Consider the following 27,335-nt stretch of genomic DNA (forward strand, 5'->3'; position numbering starts at 1 on the left):
TTGTCACTTGTTCTAATATAATTGTCCACCGGTTCGCGTCGGTTCCATTCCAAGATTTTAGAGAATATGCTGAGCAAATTGAAATCACATGCCAATAAAAAGATATTAAATTCTCTAAACTTATATTTATCAGGTAATGGAGAATTACACTTTTTTTTAACGATTGCTTACACAGAATTTCGATAGTATTTGTTCCAGATAAAATATCTACTACCTGGTTTTATAGGAAGCCTTTTTGTGAAGCTCAACCAAGTCGTTAAGTGCGAAAATTTAATTTAATCTTTATAACGAAGTATTACCGGCATATTTTCAGAAATAAAACTGGGCGCACTAAAATTTTGAGGACCTTATAAGTTTAAAAGTTCGGAAAGTTTATGTGCGCTTTTAGGAGACCATCAACTTTATTTTTTATTCACACGTATAAGGCAAGGGCATCCAACTACGAATCCATATTGTTATTAACACCTATAAATGGCAGTAAATTTCTAATAGAACTTTAACAATTATTACATAAAATATACTCTACTGACATAGAAAATAGTGATTTCACTGATTTTTTTTGTAATAGAGAGTAAATGATATAATATTGATAATTATATATTTTTTTTAAACAAATAATGAATTGTAGCTCAACGATAAGACTAAGTGATACTTCTTTCCATTGATCTAATGTGATTGTGAATTTCGTCTCCAAGTTCCTTATTCGATCCACTTCTTTTTGAAATCAACAAAAGTTTGCAAGAGGGGGGCAAAATTTCGAGTCCTGTCTCTAACTTCTCGCACGTTTTCAATCAGTCATGAGCTATCATACGTAATAGTACTCCAGCATATAGTTTCAGCTGTTGTATGTACAGATCTTTGCATAAAAAGTTATGGATTTAGCTTTTCTTCGTGGTGTCTCTTGGTACGAACCCAACCATCATGCATGGCTCAGTAAAATGACATGAGAAGACCAGTCTAATATAAGACTATGTTGCAATTCGAGAGGAAGTAAAAATTAAGGACGGTAAGAAAAATGTTCGGGTTTTACAGTAAACAGTATGCTAATAGTTTCCATTCTTCTGTAAACCACTGGTTGGTAAATTCCTTGAATGGTCACGAAACGATCTTGTAAACACCTCTTTTAAGTCAGTTTCCCTCTATTACACTCATAGATGACATCTTCGTACTAATAGCGTTTGAAATAACTTCTGCAATTTTGAGAATCCGAAAAAAAAAAAAAACGCTAAAAGAAAATTATAATTTTTTGGATTATTCATTAACTTTGTAACTCTGTATATTTTTAAAGAGACAATAAACACAAAGTATTAGTAGTGAATGCTGTTGGCTTTGTTTGTCATGTGTATGTTTGCTCAGTTGGCAAATGTTCAATTCGTTCTTCTCATATGTTCTGAATCACATCCTTTTTTAAATTCTGGTGAATTGAAATAATATCTCGTCTATCTTTCTTTATTTTTCACTTAATTGAAAATGTGTTTGTTTTTAGTACTTCTACATGCAAAAATGTTCGACAGGTTGACTTAAAAAATGTATCAGTTTACTAACTCAATGTTATCAATTAATTCGTAAGATTTTATACAAATACTCATTTATCATTTGATACATACTAAATTAATTAATTAACAAAGAAAATCTTAAATTAAAATTAAACTATAATTTCCTTACCGTATCTTTCGATCTTTCCAAGCGTTGACCATTTTTCCACCAAGTGATGCTCGCCGGTGGTCTGGATCCTGAACTCTGGCATAACAGGTCGTATCTTCGACCTGCAGAAAGTGGTTGGTTCGCACCCAAAATCTTTGCGTCTAATGGACCAACTGCAAAACAAGAGACTAAACTAGTACCAGTTTCTACTATTACACCGTATTTGAATTTATTTATGAAATTAGGTATTTAAATTAAATGAATTTTTGTAAAATAAATGAGACGAATTTTATAAACACATAAACATCAAATTTGATTTAAACTAGATTTAAGCCTGTAGCAATGTGGCAACAAATCATTTCCTTAGGGATTGTAATCTGTCTCATTCGAAAATATGATTTTGAGAGACATATTCTGTGAATTATCTAAAATTTGATAAACAGACGCGGACCAGACAAATAAAGAATAATGAATGGACAAAAGAATAAAACTGCGACTCGAAAGACTAAACTGTTTTATAGATAAACAAAACAGGTCCTCATAAAAAGAGCACTGTATCTGCTGAGTTTCCCAATTTTAGGATGATGGATCAAAATGCTTGAAGGACGAGCACAACATAATCGAATACAGAACCAACAAACAAAGATAAACATACGATTTATCTTTATTAAATTGGATCGTGAACTGCACTATAGTTCACTATCGTATTTTGGGTGTCGTAAATGTTTGATTAGAGACTCTTCTCTTATCTAAAGGAAGTTGGGTATCTCTATGCTAGATAAAAGGACTAAATATGTACATGTTTTCATATTAGTTTGAGAATAAAGCAAATAAAAAAATAAATAATAATAAATTAGGAATTTATTGTGATTGAAAAAGTTCAACAAAAAACGACATCGAAGGTCTATTTACTGAGTTAACAGGGGCAGAAGATTAATATAAAAAAGATTTAAGAGAAATCTAGGATTACTATCAATCGAGGGTAGTCAATTAAATTCATATGATAGAGAGATGGGACATTATGATCTGGTTTATTATGCAAATTATGATGGGAAATTTCTTCAAAATATTCGTATGTACTGTTACGTTCTTATCGTTTATCTGTAACATAGCGGGGTTAAAGTTTAGGTTCAGATTTGAATTTATGTTTTTTGTTTAACATGAAGTGTTTTACTACTCCTAATCAATGAGATCTCCCAAATTTTCACTTGTTCACTGATTATTTTTTGTTGTATATCTAGTTTAAATGTTTTGTATAAATGATTTATTCTATTTTGATATTCTGCTGTACAGTTTTTTTTCTTCTATGGTGTCGAGTGGGTCAACTCTCTCTGTATGACCATTAATGATATTAAGGGTATTTATTAAGGTGTTAGTTTCGTAACAAAGTGGATTGAATTATCATTTTAGGCAAGACTTACGTATTGAATTAATTGCTCTATTCTGCTTTGTGGGTCACTGGTATAGTGTATGTTCGATTAGAGTAGAATGTAATCCTATAAAGTGCGAGGTTGAGCGTGTAGTGTGCGATATGCATATAATTTCCTATACTATGTAAATCTCAAAAATCGTTAAAAGTCAAAGTTATTTTATTACCAATTTGAAGTAGTTGAACGACTTGATGGGGTTTCTAATTGTTGGTGTTAGATAAAATTTAACATAGTTTTCAGCGATTTCATCAGACGGAGAGAATCACAAAGTTGTCCTGTCACCTGTTCATGTCTTGAAATTATCAGATTTGTGAAGATTTCTTTGATGCTAATGACTGATGAATTAAGTATAAAATCTGCTAAATCTATATAAAGTATATTCTGTTAGTAAAAGTTATTCAAAAAGCTCTAACTCTAAGAAACTTAAAATTTATTTAACTATAAGTGGGATGATGAAGTGGTACCATACAAGAGTAATGCAGACTACATATTCTCTAAAGGAAATAATAACTATGTTAAGTATACACAGTAAAATAGTTCTTTCAGATGTCAACAAGTAGCAACACGTAGATCACTGGCTACAAGCAACGTAAATAAGGCAGCACCGAGATATATGAAAAACTATTTGCTCCAATAGAGCATACAAAGAGTTTATCTGATTATTGAATTTACTATTATCATGTGATAAGAAAAGTTTCTCCATTTCAAGAAGCACGACTACTTAAAAATGCATCGGTCATTGTCAATACATACAAGAAACCCAAAATAAATGACAGTGTGCCATACCATATGCAATGGATGAATTGTACTATTTTACATTCTAGCTTATAGAGTAGGTTGATTGTAAGATCCTCTCAGAGCTACATAGATATTTTAAATTTTTTAATGTAAAAATATCCTAAATTGATTGGAAACAAACACTCCAATTGTGTTTTCAGTAAAAAAATATTTTAGAAAAACTATGTATTAGAAAATATATAAACAACGGAATTGACGGCCCACTCCTAAAAAGCTATTACGTGCAAATAAAAGAAATCTGTGAATAGTACCGTTGTTATCGGACGAATCGCAAGATTTCATAACGTCTAAAATATTGGCAATATCAACTCCATTAATTATATCTTAATTACACAACCCCCTTTAAACACTCTGTTAGGGACTTAACAGACCAAAATGGAGCTGTTAAGTTAACATTGATTTTAGCGTATATTTTTTGTGTTGGTGAATAAAAAATGAATTTAAGCTTCAATTATATTGTTTAGTAGAAGAATGGCGATGTATGTATTGTATGTAACTTATAAAATTAATTACTCTGAAAAGAAAGATATTTTGGAAGTTGATTTGTTATATATAAAATTTTAAATTCACATTTAAATTGTTATAAATTACTTTTAGCATGTTGCTCTTAGGTAAATAATTCCTTTTTTAAGTTAAAACATATTTACTAGTTATGGTTATAATACGCCAGTAACTTTTCAATATTGAAATAATTCATTTATAAACAACTAAAACAAAACTTATAACCAATCATTACCAAGATGAAACTGACGCTTAATTCGGTTTGTAAAATATTATATTATAATTCACTTCCAAAGGGCAATTTAACTATTTACAATTATTCAGAAAGTCAATTAAAACAAAAGACTTAGTGTACAAAAAAGTTAATGTAAAACATCTATGACATAGGCGCCTGTATATAAAATTCAAGACGTTGATTTCCATGCCTATAATTCAATTTATATGCTAATCCAGTTTGAAAGCTTACTTTGTAATATTAGCGAGATTATGTATTGAATTTCGTTTAATACATACGTTTATATCAGATGGAAAATCTGTCTATTCATTTGTGTACTATGACATTTTTCTAATGTCATAAAAGAAACCAATTTTCTCTGGATGACGTCGTAAATATTTTTATGGGCTAATAATTTTCAGTAGTGCATTTAAGAACGTTCCTTGTCGATTTTATTATAACTATCAAAAAATCGGAAGCAATAAACATTGGGGATTAGAAAATTCGGCAAACATTGGTGAAAGAGGGTTTTTTTAGAAGACATAAGATTTTTTATTTATTATTTTATTAGAGTGTAAAGGGGGCACTTCTTACGGAATGTACTTTGAAATATAAAGTAACCAAATTGAGTTTCTTATTGATTTAGATTAAGCAATAAATAATAAAAATTAAATAATACTAATGAAGAATATTTTAAATAATAATTATTATTGTTATTGTTAGTAGTATAGCTTTATTTTTCAAAGTTGTCTTCTCTATCTAACTAAAGAGAATGGTTTTGAACCTTGGCCATAAAAAATATTAGTTACGCTATACACGCCAAGAAATAATTGAAATATATCATATGGAATGCGTTTGATATTTTTGAGTAATATTTGACATTACTTTTTGTCTTTTAGTGTTTATTTAACAATTGAAATTGAGAAAAGCAAAATACATTATCGTCATTCAATATCTTCTCATTTGAAAAAATCGGCGATCATCATTCAAGAAAATCAAAAATCAAAAATGGGGAGTTACTGGCTTTATTGAACAAGGGATTGTGAGAATAATAACTTTGTAATGAGCAATTACACCACCTGAAGAGGAATTTGATGCAAAAGATGTTGGAGCTTGAATGGGAATGGGATCACACTTACTTAGCAACAATTTTTACTTGGAGAATCTAACTTTGTCAGAAAGATGGGTAAATACTTTGATTTGTGTATATTTTATATTGTGTTTTTAGTGTGTATTATTAAAGACAAAATTTAGAACATTTAGTAAGGTGCTATCAACAGATGTCTGAGTGAAGCGAGACGATGTAATTTGTACAAATCTCACGAATAAGAGATACATGCAACGAGAATTCTACATGTAAAAATGATGTTCTTATAACTGGGACTTACAGTTCATATCAACATGAAGCGTTGCAGCTAAAGGTTGAGTTCTGGGGTTGTTGGTGGCTTGACATGTCAATTCTGAATGTACGTCTCTACGGCCCAGTCCAGTTATCCGAAGTTCGCTCCGGACGTGGCTTTCTCCACCCGAAGGAATATTTACACTGACGTTGGAGACTGCTATATCATTTCGAAACCATGTCACTACAGGTAGAGGTTTAGCTGAAAATAAAAAAAATCATTAACCATTAATAATATAAATTAAAAAAAAAATCTCAAATAAATCCTTGTTGAACAATTTTTTTGTTATAAAAATGTTATGTTGAATACACAAAGAAACAGTTGGTAATATTTTAAATATATGACAGCAGATTTTCCGTAAAATTACACGTAATGGGATAGTTTCATGAATTCTCTGCGGAATAAGTATCATCCAATTCATCCCATTTGATACGGGTGTTTTCCAGTGTTCAGTTAATGATCAAATTGGGGTCGTTCATTTATGACTTACAAACAAGTTCTAAAGTTTTGACTTTGGCTGTGTGAAAATGTGTCTCTAAGTTTTGACTTAAATTATCTGAACATGAAATGTATACGTATCAATTTAGATCGCTTGTCCAAAATAATATTAAGATGTAACTTTATATAAAATTATTGTTAATGTACAATCAATAGTAAGTTGTTAGGATTTATTAACGTCAAAGCCGAGTCATTCATTTTCATTAAGGATACTGACAACTGTAATTAACAAGTCAACTATATTCATTATGACTTAATAAAAATATATATTAATAATTCAATATATATATATACATAAGATTTTTACTAATCAAATATTCAGTTATGTAATTTGGGTTGCACTAAAATCTCCTGGTTGAATTGAACTTAACTGCCACTTCTAAGTTGGATTAGATTGAAAAGTTGTTATTATCCAAACCCACCATAAAACTTCTGCAAAATCGCAACTTTAAAAATTACTGAATGACGGGATTGCATGTCTGGCTAAGTTTGTTCGGAACACCGTTAATCATTGGCAACGATTACTTACTTACAACGATAATTCAATGATGTGTGTAAAGATATTTTTCTGTACATGTTTTATATAAATGATTGATATATTATTATTAATAATCATCATGACAGTCATAGTCTTTTACGCAACGCGTTTTTAAGAATTTTAAGTTTAAAAGTATAAATTTAATTTAAAATATTTTATAAATATGTAAGTAAATATGGTGGTTATCAAGTACTAAAAGTAAATTAGCGGAAATAAATAAGAAAATTGAAATTGGCGAGTCTCAAATTGGTAATTCCTTGAGGAGAGTGTTTGGATTTACATGTAATGTACGAAACAAGAGACGACTTGCTTTGTAGATGTTTCTATCCGTCAGAAATACAATTTATAACTAAATTTAATAAGAAATGTAAAATAATTGAAATTTTTAATCATACCATGCGAGTGTTATAACCGGTAAAAGCCCAGCAATTATTACCAACAATGTAAATCAAGTACGGGATAAAATAAGTAGTGAAAGGTAATTGAATCTGGCTCCGCCAAAAACAAAAGCTGTAATTCTAAGATGAATATGAAATGAATTATGTCATAATTAGAACCAAATAAGTTTTAAAATAATTGGCAGTGTAGATGCCAGCTATACAAAATCTGTGTGTACCTGTGTGGAAAGATCCACTTCTTAGTAGCAAATACTAAAAAACCTACTAAAAAAGATTACAACGAAGGATAATGGTTGGCTTTTGTAGAACCCCAGTTGCAAAAATTAATAAAATACAAATATGACTAGTATTATAGATAAATTAGAAGAAAGATACTTCAAGATAGAGAATAGAAAAAGGCAATGTGAAATGGACGAAAAGTCTAGTGAGGACGTAAACCAGTCTATCTGTACCACTTGTAAAAAACAGCTCATTTACCTCTAATATTATTGGATATTGCCAAAAGTACACGTGCATCGGATGTCGTAAATAAATGATTTGCCCGCTATAAAGCTGTATATAAAATTTACTCTGTATAGGTGTGAACCATTAATAGCTATCCTTATTATTGTACTTCTTTTGTGTGCTGTCTTTTAATATATAAAAAAAGGTTTTGTAAATTTTACATTGAAAAGCCTGTCAACTGTAACTGAAACATTTCGAGTTACTTTGACAAATCTTAAACAATAAAACTAATTAAAAATTTCCACAGCTAAACTAGGCAAGTCTTACCACACATACATTACTGAGAACATGGAAATATTATAACATATATAATTCGCAAATTTCGAAATATGTGAATGCCTGTCGTAACGTATGACGTTAAACCAAGGTTAATTAATAGACGGGCTGCTCTTACCAATAAACGTTCATGTGGGGCATATGTAGAGAAATGCGAGAAGTCGCTCATGTTAAAATCTCATAACAGCCGTTTAAATTTTAATTACGTCTGCTTTTATATGTTTTTTAATTAGTTTTATTAAATATTATTTAAAAATTCCCATTAATGGTCTAAATATACATAAAAATCTACATTTTACAATATTATAAAATTGTACTTTATTTTTAATTATCTGTTATATTGTGTAATTTGATTACAATTTATATATAACGATAATATAAATAATATAGTATCTATTTTGTCAATGAAACCTTTTTTGTTTCTTCTTCCTTTTTATACTATTGTATAGTTGAAGAAACATTGTGGTGGAAAGAGAATAAATAAATACGTTTCCAAATTAATATGTATATTACGATAGTAATAAAGAAATATAAAAAAGGAAAAAATATGAATAAAATCATATGTTTACGGGTTCAAATTGAAAAATACGAGTCATTTCTTATCTGTTTGTCGGGACCGATATCCCCAAACCTAATAAAAGATTTAAAATAAAAGTTTTTGTTTCAAGAATTTATCCAGGCAAGCTCCGTATACGCGCCAAGAATGCGCCCAAAGTGATAAAAGTAATATAAGTTAAATCAGGAAATCAACAAAGTAAAAAATTATCGGAATAGAAAAGTGGTTGTTCAGATAAAAAACTTTGTGGCATTCCTGGCGCTGAACTATATGAAGTTAAATTGGTGATTAAGGAAAGACTTATACCTATACTACTTGTCAATAAAATGCGGATACCAAGATAAATTTTATATTTTTGATAAAAAAATGGTGTACGACGTGAACTACGTAACAAATATAAATTATTGATAAGTGAATACTTTTGATTTTTTATTAAAACTATTTTGGTAACAATGTGTAATATTAGAATGAATCAATATCCTCATAGGGCATAGGAATGGGTAATTCATGGATTTCGAGAACCTGATTAGAAAATTAAAGTATTAGTCTAGCATCTATTTAACGAAATTAGAATGGTCATAAAATGACCGTGTTATATGTGAAATATCCTGAAAAGTCAGTAGCACCTGGTAATTACAAATAGACAAGCCATCAAATTTTTCAAGTTGGTACATAGTCTTTTTTATTATACTGTTTTCCATAAAATTCAAAGGAAAAACGGAGTTACTGAATAAAAATTTATTGTAACACTGTTACAATTGCAATATCCCGGGTAATTTATTTACAGAAGCAAATTTATTTCCGCTTGGAACTCTGTAAACAAAATAGAGATTCCCTGTCGACCGTTTATAATCGGATTTTGCAAATTTAAATAATTAATGTTATACAAGCAAATAAACAATTAAATTTAATTATATTATTAAATGTGATTTATTTTATAAATGATTAATGTGATATACATAATTAAGTTCTAAGCTACAACTGATCTGTTGAATTTCAGGTCATTCAAAATTTAATTATTCTAATGGAAACATTAAATGGATTTTAAATACCACATACTCTGAAATAAATTGAGTGAAAAAAATTTAAAAATATATAATAGCTAGCTAAAACTAGGTACCTGCTATAATTTTTCTCACTTCGACATTTACCAGGGATAGTTGGTAAATTTTTAGTATAAACTCTCTTAGTTTCGGCTTATAAACGCTCCTTCATTAATCAGCGGAAAATTTACTCTCGTTTTCCGAATAAATTATATTATACAATTGTAACAAATTGATATAAGTACTAATTAGTTGAATATGACGGTATGGTCAATCGTCGAACGCCCCCTTTGAAGCTTTATTCCTTATTTCCTATAGACAGTCTGTATTTGTTGATTTTGACAATTTATTGAAGAAAAAGCTAATTTATAAACCGATTATGATTATTTTGCATTTAATGTTTCTTTGAGGGTCTTAAAGAACTAGACGCCGAATATAAATTCCACTTCTTTGTTGTTTTATTCTTTTTGATTGACTAAAAAGTAATTAAATAAAATTTAGTTTGTCCCCAAAAATTATACATATTGCGAATTATAGTTTCGTCAACACAATCAAACACGTTCATTACTAACTGAAATTTACAGGTCAGCAGAGCGACAGTGAATTATATGAATATAATTCAATTGCCGATGTAAATTTTATTTGTCATGGGAGATACATCATAAATTGTGTAAATATTTATTTTCGCATTGGAACAGATAATTGCACTCGAGTCCTACCATAAATCGCCTGATAAAAATTAAAATATGAATGTGCTGACTGAAAATGTGGAGTCCAAGTTTTGCGATGGATTGCAGTATAAAATCAATTATTTATATGCGGCTGATCAAATAAACTTTGCATTTGTAAATACTTCTGAACTTAACACCACCATCAAAGTTAAATGTTTTCTGTATACTGTACATTTAATAGGATTAAATAAACATTCCGCAATTAATTTGTACAAATTGACAATCGAGATATAACGATTCCAAACGTCATGTGTTCAATAACAGTAAAAAAGGACAAATTTAATTTGCAAACACATTAGTGGGAATATTTCAGTGATTTTAGTATGCCTCGCTTAAAGTTACGACGCTGTCCGGCGGTAATTATTTCTGTATTAGGGACCCTTTACAACGAATTAACGCCGATTCATCGCCATTTTAAGGCAAACTATTTAAATATCAATTTATAGTCAACGGACTGCAATAATTATTCAATTATGGCCAAGAGGCTAAATCCTGTTTATACCACATACGTAGGGCAAAATATTTATTTCGTTTATTGATTTAATAAAGAAATTAAGCTAACAAAGAGAAAGTAAAAGAAACGCGGACTGAATGAAATGAAAAAATTTCATTACATATATTGTGAACAGTTAAGTTCATAGCATTTATTAAATAAATGTTGTTCTTTCTTTTAATATTTTTATTAAAAAATATTCTTCCTGTGCAAACTTTTATTTGAGTAACCGGAAGGCATTGAATGAATCTAATTTTTGAGCTACATGTTCTTCTCATCAGTAGGGGGCAAGATAGTTCAGATTTTCGATGATTCGACGAATAATAGAGTAAACTACGTTTAACCACTATCTTAAATTCAAAATAAAAATAATATAGAACAAAAATTGTTAATGTAAACAATTTCTCGGTGTTCAAATTACTGACAACGATTAACGAAACAAATAGAATTAATTTTAGCTATTATAATCTTATATTTTATTGATTATTATACCACTAATTGAACTGAGATCAACAAAGAATCATTAAGAATCAAGATAATATAATTGTAATATCTTGTCCATCAACATTAGACAATTATATTCATTATGGTCACTACAGCCTCTTTTTTTAACTCTATTCTGGTTTTTTCTTCACTTAAGTTGAGTTTTAAGACAAATAATGTTGTTATTATTGAGTAGCATTGCGTGTATTTTGAAATATGCGGTCCATAATAATAGTTTGTACCTTAAAATTACTACGTTGCCATATGTAAATTATAATAGATTATTTGTTTTTAATCAAAATTGTGAATATGTTAATTGACTATTTAGAAAACCGAAATACATAAAAGTGTGATCACATCACAAGCAACAAACATAGTATGGTGTGGACGGGATAGCGAACGATTTGGAAAGATGGAGATCTAACAACCATCTACAATGTACTCCAGTGTAAAACAGTATTAAAAATAAATAATTGTATTTGAATAACTCTAATATTTTTTACGGGGACTATGACTATTCCCAAAGGACCCTATACTGCAGTAAACTGAGTGAATCCTTGTAAAGGTCAACAAACAATAAATAGACTTCATCTATGGGTCCCATCGCACATGGTTACAGGTATAGGTCACTCAAAATTGATTGAATTTTAACACATTGTCATAAATATTCAGTGCAACGAAAACAACACAAACACCAGACTTATGTCTGGTGTGGTGTTGTTTGTGTGTGGTCTACTCTATACTTACAGATGAAGGATCGAAAAATTATTGAACTACATCTTTTGTGGATAATTTCAATATATTTGTTTTATGTTGAGGGTTAATATATTAAATTTATTTACTTTTTATGTATGTTATACTCAGTGACAAAGAAGATGCGACACCAAGAAGGGGGTGTTCAAATGTAATAATGTTTTGGTAAAACATAGATGTTATAGCAAGGAGTAAACTCTCTCACGTAAACTTATTTTTATCTCAATTCAAATAAATTTTAATATTCGTTTTTTTTTTTGTCGTTGAAAACTGATTGATTGGATCCAATATCGATGTTTAGTAATGTTAAAATGCCTAGAACGTGAGTACGTGATATTTATTGCCAGCTAAGTGAATATGAAAGATGCCGAGCTATTGGACTACTGGAGGCGGATTTTTCATTTCGACAAATCGGTAATCACACTACAAGACAACGAATTCTTGGCGTTGCAATTTCTTTGTCATTTAGTATATTTAATAGATGTAAATAAATAATATTCCATTTCTTGTAAAATTGTTATTATCAAAAAACGCATTTTGTTGGTAAAATACTTCAAATGAAACATTTTTCTGAAGATTTTGCTGCTAGAATTGAGATGATCGACATCGAGCTATGACCAGAAGAGAGAACCCTTTTCTAATTATTTTTGGTAGTTGAAATCGCAAATTCTCTACACCCAGGCTTTGCACAGACGGTGGAATTACTGTAAGTATGACAATCTTCAGAAGAAGGTTACTAGTTTTAGAACCAGAAACAGGGAGCATAACCATCTACATGGCGTAATTGTGTTGTTTGGTCAGAGGTGACTCTAGGTTTTTTGAAGAGGGTTCTGTATAGTGTGCGGTGACACATACGGAGTCGCTCCCACCATACCGAGATGCTATGAATGCTCCTGACCTCACCGTGCGAGAATTATAAATTTGGCGTTTCAAAATCATGTCACTACTCTGATTCAGTGACCCTCGTATTCGCCAGACTACAATCCAACTGAAAACAAATGGAACCGTCTTTAAAAACCAGTCTCAAAATTTGGAGGAGCTTATGAAAATAAAATTAAAAATTAATAAAAAATTAAATATAAATATATAAACTTAAACATCACGTTAGAATTATGCGGTTAATGTTTTGTCTTTTATTAAATCATATATAAAGAACGTTTCAAAATCAAAAATTGCATGAAAAACGTCAATTTTTATTCACTATATTGAAGAGGTATATGTATGAAAAATGCCAATCCCTTAAAATCCGACAATACAACTCGCATATTTGAACTTTAATCTAGCAACTCATATGTCGGTTGAATGAATAAATCAGCTAACACGTTCAAACTACATTAACGATCAATTTATATGTAACGTCAATGAGATTTAATGTCAGTCAAAACCACGGCGATTGGGAAATGTGAAAATCATTCATGAGTATGACTGCAGTAACTCTACTACTAATGCTAACCGTTAGAAAATTTATTCTTAACTGTGTTAATAAATACAATTTTGTAACGTTCGCATTTCATCAAAAATACAAATGTAAATACTTACCAGATTTCATGATATTATTATATAGAAAACAATTATATATATGTAAGATATATTCGCCAGTTTACTTAAACATTAATAGAAATAGTTTTTAATAAATTAATTTAACATCATCAAATACAATATTTGTAGATCCTGGGAAACCTCCAAATCACTTTTCTTTGGAGCATATCACTCATTGGTCTCCCAGAAAATGAAACAGCTGACATTTTTATCAAAGATATCGATAAGAGAAATAGGAAGATGTGACGTAAAGACTATTTTTCCAAGTTCCAATGACTAATAAAGGAAAAATTGCAACAATCCTGGAATAATTCGACAAATAACCTCGAGGCGACTCAACCTCAAATATATCACTACCAAGTATTACTGAGCAAATTATGAATTGGATACACAAAGGTGACCCATGGTTACTCGTTGAAAGGAATCGACGCTGTATCCTCCTCCACCTGTAATAACCACTTGCTCATGTATTGTTTGTAAACCTGCAGAGAATCTAATAATATGAAAGGAAATCTTATGAATGTACTATAATACTTTCTTAAACAAATGCAGTTATATAACCTAATTTAGACATTCTGTACTTCTGTACCTCCTAATAATCTCAAATAAACCAATATATTGTCGTCTTTAAGATGAAGACTTTTTTATTTATAACTCGATTCCTATAAATTATACGCCAATGTACATAATCTTCCTATGTATGCCAAAAAAAATTGTTTTCTATACCACGTAACCGAGGTTTAAGGTAATTTCACCTAAATATCATCATTTAAAATACCAAATATATAAAAATTATTATTATATTATAAGTGTGAGAAAAAAAATTGTCATTATTTTAATGAATTTATTTCTTCTAACCACACCACACATATATAATAATAGAATTAAATTTTTTTCAAAGTATCAAATAGTAGCTTAAAAGAATTAGTTTAATGTTTATTTAAATATCTTTTAAAAGTGCTGCCATTTAATGTAACAAACAAAATTGAATTCAAACTTTATTATTTAATATTTTTCAAATGCATAAAATAAAAATGGGATTTATTTTGTAAATTTCACAGAATAATAAATGAGTTGGTTATTTAAACTTGATTCGCAATGCTTTTAAGTTTATAATCCTATTCAATTAAAATGAATGCGTTTTTCCCTAGTTTAAATTGCGAATAAAACATTTATAAAATTTTAATTTTATTCGTTTTTTAATAGTTTTAAGCAACATTTGACTACTAGTGTTAAAAAAAAACAGGTTTTAAACAACTGTTTTAAACATACAATTTTAAATTTAACCACTTAGTGAACCATACGTGCCAATTTCAGTCACCTCAATGTAGGGTATGATCTATTTTTTATATAAAAAATATTCTAAATATAAATGATGATTCAATATATAAAACCTTTATGTGATTACAAAAATGTAATTCAAAGATTAACATGTTATTTACCAAATAAAATGCATATAATATAATACATAATTTCTTTTTAAGCTCTAATAAAATTTAAAGAAAAACAATAATTTTAAAATTTGACATATGTTTTTAAGTTGTGCAATAGATAAGTACTTATACATAATACAAATTTTAATTTGATTAGTTTAATTAAAACAATACAGAGTTTGGAATTACTGCTCGTAACATATACTGGATCTTTTTTTTATTTACGACCTCATAGATTATCAGATTTATATTTGCCATTCCCCTGGATACGATATACATTTAGGTAATTCCGCAGAGTCGCTAAATATATATCTGCATATTTTATACCATTATTATGTGTTCGTAAGCTCGTGTCTATACATATCATGTATGTTTCGATTTAGTTGCCGTATTAAAAATATATATGATTCATTAATCCCTAAATAATAGTCTTTATAATTTAAATCTAATAATAAATGTGTTTCAAATCTGTACTGATATATCTATGTATGTCATGTGTATAAACTTCCGTTATCAATTTGTTTACATACGTAAATTCTAAATGATGGCAATCGACTCTATCCGTAGTTCAACGGGAATTAGTAAAATATTCTCTATTTAAGTTTTTATTATGGATTGTTAAAATATTTTCCTGTTGTGAATCATCTCTGATTAAATATAAGTAACAGTCAAAGAAGATTCAAAACATATCAAATTTAAACATTAAAATTAAATTAAAACTAGAATTTTCTTCGAAATACATAACTATTGAATTATTTATTATTATCTTTTTATATTTCAACTTTATAAAATCTGCGAAATGTATACATGTAATATATATGTTTAACTGTTTTTAGTGTGAAATTGAGAAAAAACTTAATAATGACAAGTGTTTTATATTATTAACTCAATGCATTTCCAAAAATTTGAAATAAATCGCTTGAAAATGGTTATACATTGAACCAGATCATTAAATTGAAATGACGTGTAATTAAAAGAAAAATATGATCACATTTAATAATGCACAATAACAATAACTGGTGAAAAACCCAAATGCATGACCAATGCAATTGAAATTTGTTTTGCGCATTTGTATAGACTAACATGATAACAACATCTACTGATCCATAGACCATCTCTGATATAAGTCCGAAAATCGCGTTTTCACTATTCGCGGATTAAAAAAATGCGACCCAATTTCTGTATTCGCGACTAAAGATTTCTTTATTTGCGGATCTCAATCTGAATATCGGTACAATATCCTTTGTAAACGCGCCGTCAAATGGTTTAATAAAAAAGTAGACCTTATTACAACTATGCCAAAAGTATGTTTTTAAATAATATCATACTTTTTATAGTGTTTTAAAGGTTACTTTACTGATTAATTAAAAAAAATTAAATAGTACCTGTTAAAAATGTATCTAACAATGGATAAAATAAATTACTTTTAATATAATCTATTTATGCTTAGAATTTGTTTAATAGTAATTGTAACATTGGATTGGTCGCGCATTCGCCATTTTTATCAACACTTGTAAAAATGGTGGATGCGAAACAAAAAACTTAATTAAAATATTCAAATGAATTAGGATAAGATATTTGAAAACATAAAATTAATAGCCTTTTGGATGTAATTGTACTTATACAATTTGTTTACGCTTTCACGATATATAAACATTAATTAAACATCAAAATAATATTTTTTATAGTATTTTAAAGGTTAATTTACTGATTAATTAAAAAAATTTAAATAGTACCTGTTAAAATGGTTCTAACAGTGGATAAAAGAAATTATTTTTAATATAATCAAGTTATTCTTAGAATTTGTTTAATATTAATTAATTACATATTGGATCGGTTGCGCATTCGCCATTTTGTAAAAATGGTGGATGCGAAAAAACTTAATATATTCAAATAAATTAGGATTAGATGCAGTAAGCCTGAAGATAATAATTAATCATATGGTTATTTTGATTTTTTTATATAATTGTTCTTTATTTTGAACGTATCCCATTTGATCCCATATAAATTACCATTCCATATTCACGGTTTCTGTATTCGCGGCATATTTACGGAACATATAACCTGCAAATAAAGAGCTTTTACTGTATTGCCGTTTATACAAGTACCAACTTTCTCTTAGATCTCATTAACTGTATGCTCCTAGAAAAATATCTTGCAAGGCCTGTATTAATTTTATTAATTATAAACTCTGCATACCTCTACAATATTTAACTAGTTTCATTATAAAATAACATAATTTTAATTATACAGTTTCTGTTTAAATACTAGAGAATCAATGATGTAATTGTAAACGTCTTCAAATAAGGTATAATAAATACAATGTATATTTTCACTAAACAATTTCACCTCAAGCCATCACATTTTAATTAATAGATTTCATCCGAGAATAAGAATTCCAAAACTGGTGAATTCATCTCGAGATGGAAATTGGTCTCTCCGTCTGTCAGCGGCGGTAATTACTCAATTTCTATGCCTTTGTCAGATTGATGAAATATTAAATGGTCTATTTTATTTTATATTCGTCAAGAGGCCTATTATATTGCGTTTCGATTAGTTCCGACAAGAAGTATACTGCTTTTGATATGTACCGTGACACAGAAAACGGTATGTTCCCTTACATCTGGGATAAGTAACATTTTGACATGGCAGTTCATGGAACAAATGTTGAGGTTCATGAATATCTTATCACGCTCATATTATGTCTGATTCTCTTTTACGTCTTCTTATAAATAAAACTTGGATTGTTTAAGCATTTTCCTATTATCTGTGGATCTCTGATTACATATAACTAAAAGTCAAACAAAGATGCTTTTACTTAGTATATGGCTAATTGTGTCCCACCCATAATTTTGATGTACTATTTGGTTGATATATAAACTTATTATTACGACCGATATTTAGTAAAATTATTATATATATATATATATATATATATATATATATATATATATATATATATAATTAATTGTAATAATTGTATAATTGTGAAATTATTATTTTTAATTTTTTATGCCTAATATTTTAATTTTTATAAATTTATATTAACAATTTTTTTTCTTTAAACGGTTATTTTTAATTTATTTGGTTTATTATATCAAATATTATAAATTTAAATTAACAATTTTCAGTTTTTAAAATTTAATTGTTTATTTTTAATTTTTTAAGCCTAATATTTTAAATTTTAGAAATTTAAATTTATAATTTTATTTTTTTTTTTTTTAATTTAAATGTTTAATTATGCTTAATATTTAAAAGTTAAAATAACAAATTTACTTTTTTAAATTTAAATGGTTATTTTTAATTGTTTTAAACCTAATATTTTAAATATTACAAGTTTAAGATAATATTGCTAAAAATTTAAAATATTTTTTTATTATTATAAATGGTTGTTTTTAATTTTTTAGCTTAATATTTTACAAATTTTTATTAATTTATATAATTAAAACGATTTTTATGTATTTATGTTTTAGAAATTGTATTTATTTCTGGTTATAGACAGACTTACTACTTTATTATAACAAAAGTGTATTAATAAAATAAATATTCTACATAGTTTTTTCTTTAATAAATAGTTTATGAAATATGCGGTCGGATCTACACTATTATTCGAGTATTTAAAAACACTGACTCAAAATTGTCAACAATCCCGGAACGATCAATAATTGACTAATACTAATGTTTTAAATATTTTCTTGGACAATTTGGCACATCCTAATTTGATCTAATCAATATAAACAACAAATTGATCCAAAAAATAATAATAAATAAAAATTATCAAAAATTATCAAAAAATTGAGTGTTACTGTAATATTTTAAACTCATATTTGTTAGACCACTGATACAAAGTAGAAACATTTTCAAATATCACTTAAAAAGTTTTTTGAAATTAATTATTTTCAACTAAAACTGGCTCATGGCAAGCATCAAATAGAAAAACATGATGGCGATAGTGAGTTTAAGTTTATTCAAAATATAAAATCTCCTGCGAGTAAATGAAAATTCTTGTCGTTAAGGATTTCCTAGGAAAAAAGCTGTTCTAATAAAATATATATAGAAATATGTATGACAAATGAATCCATAAAACAGCGTTCTGACAGTTTTACTATAATATTATCATTTATTGATTTTTATAAATTCCAATAAATAGTAATAATTAAGTATTTAAAAGAAGTATTTGCTTTTTCAAATAATGGCCAAATAAATAATTGTTTTGAGCTGGTAATTAAAAAATAATGACTAGACTTAAGCTTACCTTAAATTGAAGATAATCCAAGTATTTTGATATCAAGCCGTGAATCTCTAATGAATAAATATTCTTGTAGCCGGGAGATGTTACGTATTGAAAACAGCATCACGCAAATTGAAAACAGCGCCACCGCATAAAACTAATGAGTTGATGCATTCCGTGGAATGGCGATGTGAAAACTGCATAATTTTATCTGGCCAATAAATACGTATACCATCAGCTAACCCAATAAATTTGCCGTTTGTTAATGGTGTTCTTGAAAGACTCTTATTTACGGCATGACTAACGAGCCCCGGATACTAACGTTATCGTAAATAAAATTACATTTGGGGATTAAATTTTCCTGCGGGTTTACTGATTTTACTCACAGGTGATTTATTTTCTACAATATTTTGCGAAAAAACTATTGAGAATTATGGATAAAAATTTACTGTAGATGTGAAGAATTTTAACTGATGCAAATGGTCATATCCGCTGACGACTAACTAATTATCACATCATAATATCTTTTAAGAACCTATAATTTTTTTGTGTTGACTTAAGTCAGCATCTTTTACAACTAAAAGAAGCAGCTTTCAACTTGATCACTAAAGAAAATAACAATGGCCGTATTCGCTGACGACTAACTAATTATCACATCATAGTAAAACCTCTAAATTTTTTTGTTAACTTAAGTCAGCATCTTTTACAACTAAAAGAAGCAGCTTTCGACTTCACAAAAGAAAATAACAAATGAACAGTTTCGGAAATCTGGAAGATATTTGTTATCACAGTTGATTTGGTATGTGAAATAAAGTATCATCAGATAATACATTTCAAATGTGTACAACTTTTCATTTCCGTTCGTTAAGCTGAAATAACAGACCTGTATTTTATGTATGATCGTACTAATGCCACAGCGAATAGAGACATCTGTATGGGGAAACTTATTAGCGAGAAGATTGTGTCATACTGATTCATTGAGTGGCAACCAGTGGTATTTATCCAGAAACCCAAGATCTATATCTAATTCTTTCGGGTTGTTATAAAATCCATGTTAATAAGGGTATTTAAAAAAAGTTTGTACTAATACGTTATACTTACTCAGAAATGAAGGGAAATTTGAATATCTGTTGTAATTTGTGTTTCAAAAAAGGATATTATTCCGTGTCTGTGAAACTATTTATTTGTGGACACAAGTTTATTAAACTTTTCTGGTTATTTTGGGGTATTACTTTTTAAATATTTAACATTTCTAGCCTGTATGCTATTAGACTCTTTTAAATGAAAATAATAATAATAATAATAATAATAATAATAATAATAATTTTTATATAAAAATAAATAAATTTCAATAAAAAGTATTATATATTAAATAGCGTGATTCTGAGTTCAAAATTATTTTTCCATACTACAAAATGTCAAATATATTTGAGAATAACAAAAAGTGACAATATTTCGGTTTTAATTTATTTTTCAGTACATAATAATAAAAAATAATAAATGTTCCCTACCATAAAATTCAATAAAATAAACAACACGAGTGACAAAAAAGTGACAGAAAAATGGAAAATTTCAAACACAACACTTTACCAGTCTAAATGTAATTTGATTTATTAACATACATACATTCAGAAAATGAACAACGTACATTTAAAATAATAGCTTTGTACCTATTTAATTTTTAATTGCTTAGTATTTTTCAATACGACTATACCTCGATTGCAATATAATAATAATTTCTTAAAAATACTTAGATAGATAATCCAGTAAACAAAATCAAAACTTAGTACTTTATTAATTCGGTTGGTAAATAACTAAATTTTGTTTAAAATAGATCAGATTTCGACAGATATAAAATCAGCAAAAAAGCTCATTGGGATGAGAAACGAAAATGCAAGAAGTGCATGAAATCAAAAAGTTATAGTCGATTAGAGGACGAGGGTAACAGCTGGTAATTTTCCGGTGGCTCCACTCCGCCGATTTTCTTTCTAAAAACGAATTGATAACTTGAATAACTGAGAGCTTTCTCTCGACATTTTGGGAAAAAAGGAAATTATAGACCGTATATTAAGTTATTTCAAATATTTTATTAGCTTTTTAATCAATAATAACAATCGTTCTTTGTATAAGATGTTACGACAAACATTCAATGTTTTGCTTTAGTCATTAAAATATTTACTTCTTTGACAACTTATCCGAAAATTATTAGCAAAGCCCTAAGTGTCATAGGAGTTGAGAAATAGGCATTGTTAAATTTTGAATAAACCATAAGAATAAATTGTAAAGCATATCTTTTTCCTAGTTGATACTTAATATAAACTCTGTTGGTAAGTTGTTCTGTTTGCTAATTGGAAGGTATAATAATTAAAAAAAACTACTAGTTTATGCTTCCCTATCTGATGATCTGACCACTGTAAATATTTTTAGGGCAGGTATGTATATTATAAATAATTAGTAATTTATTAAACATGAAAACCTTTTAAAATTAGGAGCTGACACTAGTAAGAAATTTGCGTACGTATGATAGATGAAACTGAAGAATAATAATATATTATTTATATATAATATATTTTGTTTGTGAATTCCTATTTGGCTGAGATTAGTTCAAATTTCACCCGAGTATCTTAAAAAAAGAATTTACGTTTTATTCGATTATGTCACAAGATATAGCAATTTAGCTTTCTACTATAATAAATGTGTAATAAAATACATAATTACATACCCCCAAAGACGTCGCACCGCAGTGTAAATGAAGCTCCCTCGGGAAAAGGGCCCACCACCGATGTCAGTGTCTGTCCCGCCTCGTTGGTAATTGTTATTTTCTTTGGAGGCACTGAAAATAATAAAAGTTATTAGTATTCGGTGTAGAAATGAAATAGCACAAGTGACATATTTTGGTGGATATAGAATGGTATTATTAGTACCTACAAAGGGGATTAAAACAAACAAACAATTCGTCATGGCCATTTTCATTACATTATAATGACTAAAATTTCTAATAAACATATGCTGTGATGCGCTTTCCAAATGAGCCCACAACCCTTTGAAGTTATCATGAATTCACTTTGTTACTCTCCTATTAGTACTTCGTGGATTCCCCCTTGATCTACAAATTTCCTTTCCCTTGCTCTACAAACTTCTTCCTCAGTATACTCAAACTAATGAGCCAATAACGACTAGATTTATAACTTGACATTCTTTTCTATGTGCATTAGTAAATTCAAATTTTGTAGTTGGCGACCAGGCCCTGCTCTGAAAAGATTTAAAAAAAGTTTACGTTGCAACATCATAGCCAATGACTTTGTACTCAACTGACTGACAGAAATATGTGGAAGCTACTAAAACGAAACAATTTTTTTAAGAGAATAGAGTAATAAAGACGAACGTTTCTTTTTCTAGCCTCTTCTGTTGTGCAGAAATTTTAAAAAGTAATAATGCAGCTCTCAAACATTTTTATTGGTACTAATTTTTATTTAATTTTCATAAAAAACATTGTTGTCAAGTAAGAACCCACTAAATTTTCAATTATTTTGTAGTAAATGATGGACGAATGAAATGCAACAAAAAAGTACTTTTTAGTAAAATCTAACACCTTTTTTACTTAAATGAATGCAGTGGAGTTTCTAATAGAATAAATAAAAAAATTTTAATCAAATTAAGAGAATGTTTTTCGGTTTAATTTCTTTCTTAACTTTGGCATTCATTTGGAGACATAAAAGGTTGTCATTTGTTTTATATCTTTTATTCCACGGGAAGTTTTTTTTTTAAATTCTGTTAGTTTTTCATTTGTATCTAGAAATGACATATTTTCGTCCGTTGATGAATTCAATTTAAAAACATTATATTGGGTAGCAGAATTTAAAAAATATGAACCAAAGAAATATTATTAATACTGGAGAACAATATAAATAAAAATAAATTTTGTATTATAAGTAATAAAATAATAACTGACTGTTTCAACTTATTTACAAGCATGTTTAAAACTGATACCAGCAAGCTGAAGTATTAAGTAACCTTGGTTTTAAACATGCTGCATGTTTTAGTACGTAAAAGATAAAAAATGTTAATGCAACTATATTACTCACTATATTAATCTATTCAAGTTTCTCTGATGTGGTGAAAAATATATCAATCATACATATCATGTAATATTATATGTTTATAAACAGTTATAATATAAACGGGGTGAAACGTATTTTTTATTATATATTCCGGTTTACTTCTCTAAAAATGACCCTGTTTATTATTTTATTATTACAGTAGTGGGAGTCTATGTGAGGTAAACATTCAAGTTCACCTTTCTTTAAGGTATCCGGATATAAAAAGTAATAAATTCTGAGTAACACTTTTGTACTTCACCCGTTAGGTTTTAAAAATATTATGACTATTTTTAGTTTTAGAATTAGGAATATTTTTAAAAATCATTTTCTAAATTATCTCGTCAGATTTTACGAATAGTTATAATATTAATTTATATAAGACTTCTGTATTCTTGACAGTATTTTTATTATTGCTAGATAAATTGGTTGTCATTGTTGGAAAATGTATTCTTCAAATTCATAATCAAAATAGTATAGTACCCTCTCACCACTCAAACTTAATTAAATGTTTTCTCTCTGCACTAAATCTTTGTCAGTGTAATACAAATAACAATGGACGTATGCTTGATTTGCTCTTTACCAACATTGACTGTGAAATTACTGTGGAGCATGACGATGTTCCTTTGGTGAAACAAGATTCGCATCATCTAGCATTATGCATTACAATAGAATTTAAATCTCAGATTGAATTGCCTTTATTTCCAACCAATAATAATGCTTGATATTGATTTGAAAGGGCTAATCTCAGTGGTTTACATGAGCATTGCGAATATGTTGGTTTTAGTTTTTTAGAAAATTTATCGAATGTTAACTACACCTAAGAGGCTTTTTATGACTTATAATTACTATATATACGTTTTAGCAGGATTGAAATAAAAAAATCTGGAAGTCCTGGAATTAGATGTAATTGATATATACTAGTGACAGTATGTACAGTATTAAAAATATCATATTTTTTTAATAATATATGTTTTGCTTATAATAAAATTTTCCAGTTTCTTTGGCAGGGACCGGAATGATTGAAAAATCACTTTCTCTCAATAGACCAATTAAGCCGGCAATTTTATTTTGCATGGCCCATTAATTCCAACTCAAGCTTAAAATATCTATTTAAGAATTCCTTCCTCCGTCGAGCGATCTTTTCCTCTGCTTCTGCTAAATTACCAATAAAATTTGTGCTCTGGTGAAAAAATAAAATTAATATCCATTTTGCTTAATCATTTTTAGTTAAATAAATGTTTGTTTTTTAATATGTACATTATTGAATATCTTAAATGTACTTAATATTAAAAGCCGTAAAAGTTTAGCCTTGTTGGCGTTAATTTTTTTTTTCTTAGAATGTACTCCCTCCATCAATTTTTCTCGATTTTTTTCGATAAAAATGATATATGGGTCATAATGGTAGGGTGTCACAGAAAACAATTTTTGTCGCATGCATAGAATATTTTATTGTCTATATTTTGAGTTATCGTTCTTTAAACGCGTGCCATAAATAACAGATGTCCGGACCTGTTTATTATAATTATCCGGCAAATCATTCCGGGAGTTTGGTCCAGTGCTTATCTTGATTGAAATATTTGTTCGACAATTTTCTGCATTGGAAAATTTGCTATTATAGTTGTTAAAATGTTCTAGGTATTGACTGTTCTGTAATACACAAGTTAATGGTTTGCATATGGTTATCGTGGAAGTGATTTTCGGACCACCTCAATGTAAATATGTTCGCGTGAATTTTTATATTTTTATGGTTTTTCACGAATTTATCTTAGATATGAAAATCATAAAATAATCGTAAAATAGTTCAAAGTTTACTTTAGTAAGGGTTCTCATAACTTATATGCACATGTGGTTGCTATCGAATTTTATCCTTTGCTGAGGGATGGAGTTTGTTCCACAGTGAATAAGTAGTACATTTCTAAGTATACAATGTTTTTAACTATTGTATATAAAAACTGTTATATATAGAGTGATTCTAATCAGATATCAACTTGGATTTAAATTTGTAAATTAAATTAAAGTCCTTAATGAAAATACTTCTCATAATGTCATTAATAGGAATATCATAAAATTATAAATAAGTAGTTGTAAAATAACACAATACATTTTCATAAAAACAGTTAGTTCAAAATTTGTCCAGTAAGTTTCAATATTAAATTTCAATATTCTGTAGGTTTTTTTTGCTTTTTGTATTACACATCTTAAAAACAACAGATATATTATTTTAAATCCACAAATTAGGTTAATTTGATTGGCCTAAGAAATATCACATTCATATATATTTACGTTTTGTGGCACTATTTAGCAATATCTTCATTAAGAATTTATTTGTAGTGGGATTTATATTATTTTATTGAATAGCTTACACACATAAATTGGATGAATTGGTAAACGAAATCCTTTCTAGTCTATCAGGCAAATAAAAATTAATTATTTACATCATACACTATCGTGTGTCTAACAGAACAATAAGATGTCGACTGAATGAACAAAATTAGCAAGGATATATTTCAGAAGAGAAACCATTGGTATCAATAATGAATATACAAACAAGACTAAAATTTAAAAAGCACAACAATATATGAATTATTCTACAGAATTTTAACAAAGAATACTTTGTAGTGATGAATCCAGTTTAACAGAATGGAATGACATGGTAAACAATCCTTTGTTGTCCTCCAATAAAAGTTTGGATCCTAAATATACTACAAAAACTTTAAAATACAATGGGGGAAACATTATGGTTTGGGGTTCTTTCTTTTTCTATGCTATACTACAATTACAGAAAATTATTGGTAACATGGATCGTTTCACGTATAGAGATATAATGAGAGATGTAATAGACCAATTTACCAGTTACATGAGTTTTTAAGCATGATAATGATCCGAAGTAATTAGGTATGAAATTGCAGTTTTTAGAAAGAATATAGTGTAATTATTTTAAATAAAATATCAAATATTGTTTTACATTTCCTAATTAAAAAAAATAGTAATGAGTGCCATTTCTTGAACCACCATTGTATATTTATTTATTTCTCATAATAAGACATATTTTTATATTTAAATTTAAAGTTTTAATAGCAGTATTTTTCTAAATAACAGTATTACAAATTTTTGCGTTGATCTTTAAATATTACTAGTTATTCAGTTAATTCTTTCATGCTAAGTCATTGTCCCAATTTATGTAGAAATTCCTTCAAAACTGTTGATAATCTTTTCAGCTATGAAAAGCTTCAGGCTACTATAAAATTTAAATAGCAATTTGTCGCATCACTAACCTTTAAAAACTTCTCTAATCATGTGGACGATGCGGCGCGCTTCGATTGGAATTTTTACAGTTTCACTTGAATCAGCTATTTCCATTCATCTTTTGTTGAAGCGACCTTATTTCAAAAAAACTGAAGTTTGTGTCAGTTGTACATCCGATTGTGCGACGGTAAGTTTTGAAAGGAAGGTTTTCGCTAAATTATTAAAAAGTTACCCTAATCAATGAAAGCAATTTGCCAGAATATTATTAATAATTGTTATTAATTAAAACCGATTATAGATTTGTGACCCAATCCCACAATTAAACGCGTACTTTAAAGTTTAATCTTACAAACTTTTTAACACGCTTCTTACTGGTTTACAGAAAACGACACGAAATATTTTAAACAAGTTTAAACATGATTGTCTGATAGCGGTCAGGTAACGCGATATTCCGAGATAAAGAGGTCCTTGGCGTTACCGTGTCTGGGTATTTTTCTAGTCTTTATTTGGCTTTGTTTAATTAAGG

General features: G+C 28.2%; 1 protein-coding gene across 1 annotated transcript in view; it reads right to left on the minus strand.

The window, feature by feature from the left end:
• Window positions 1-22,294, minus strand: part of LOC109601203 (nephrin-like) — a gene marked incomplete at its 5' end in the record, with an annotated part of 67,760 nt that extends 45,466 nt beyond the window's left edge. Inside the window, 3 exons of the mRNA XM_049970619.1 lie at window positions 1,666-1,817; window positions 5,976-6,188; window positions 22,186-22,294. Of these exons, the coding sequence (XP_049826576.1) occupies window positions 1,666-1,817; window positions 5,976-6,188; window positions 22,186-22,294 (474 nt within the window). The remainder of the gene's footprint in view (window positions 1-1,665; window positions 1,818-5,975; window positions 6,189-22,185) is intronic.
• Window positions 22,295-27,335: the final 5,041 nt, after the last annotated feature.

Source organism: Aethina tumida, chromosome 1 (assembly GCF_024364675.1).
Source record: "Aethina tumida isolate Nest 87 chromosome 1, icAetTumi1.1, whole genome shotgun sequence".
In the NCBI taxonomy this organism is placed as follows: domain Eukaryota; kingdom Metazoa; phylum Arthropoda; class Insecta; order Coleoptera; family Nitidulidae; genus Aethina; species Aethina tumida.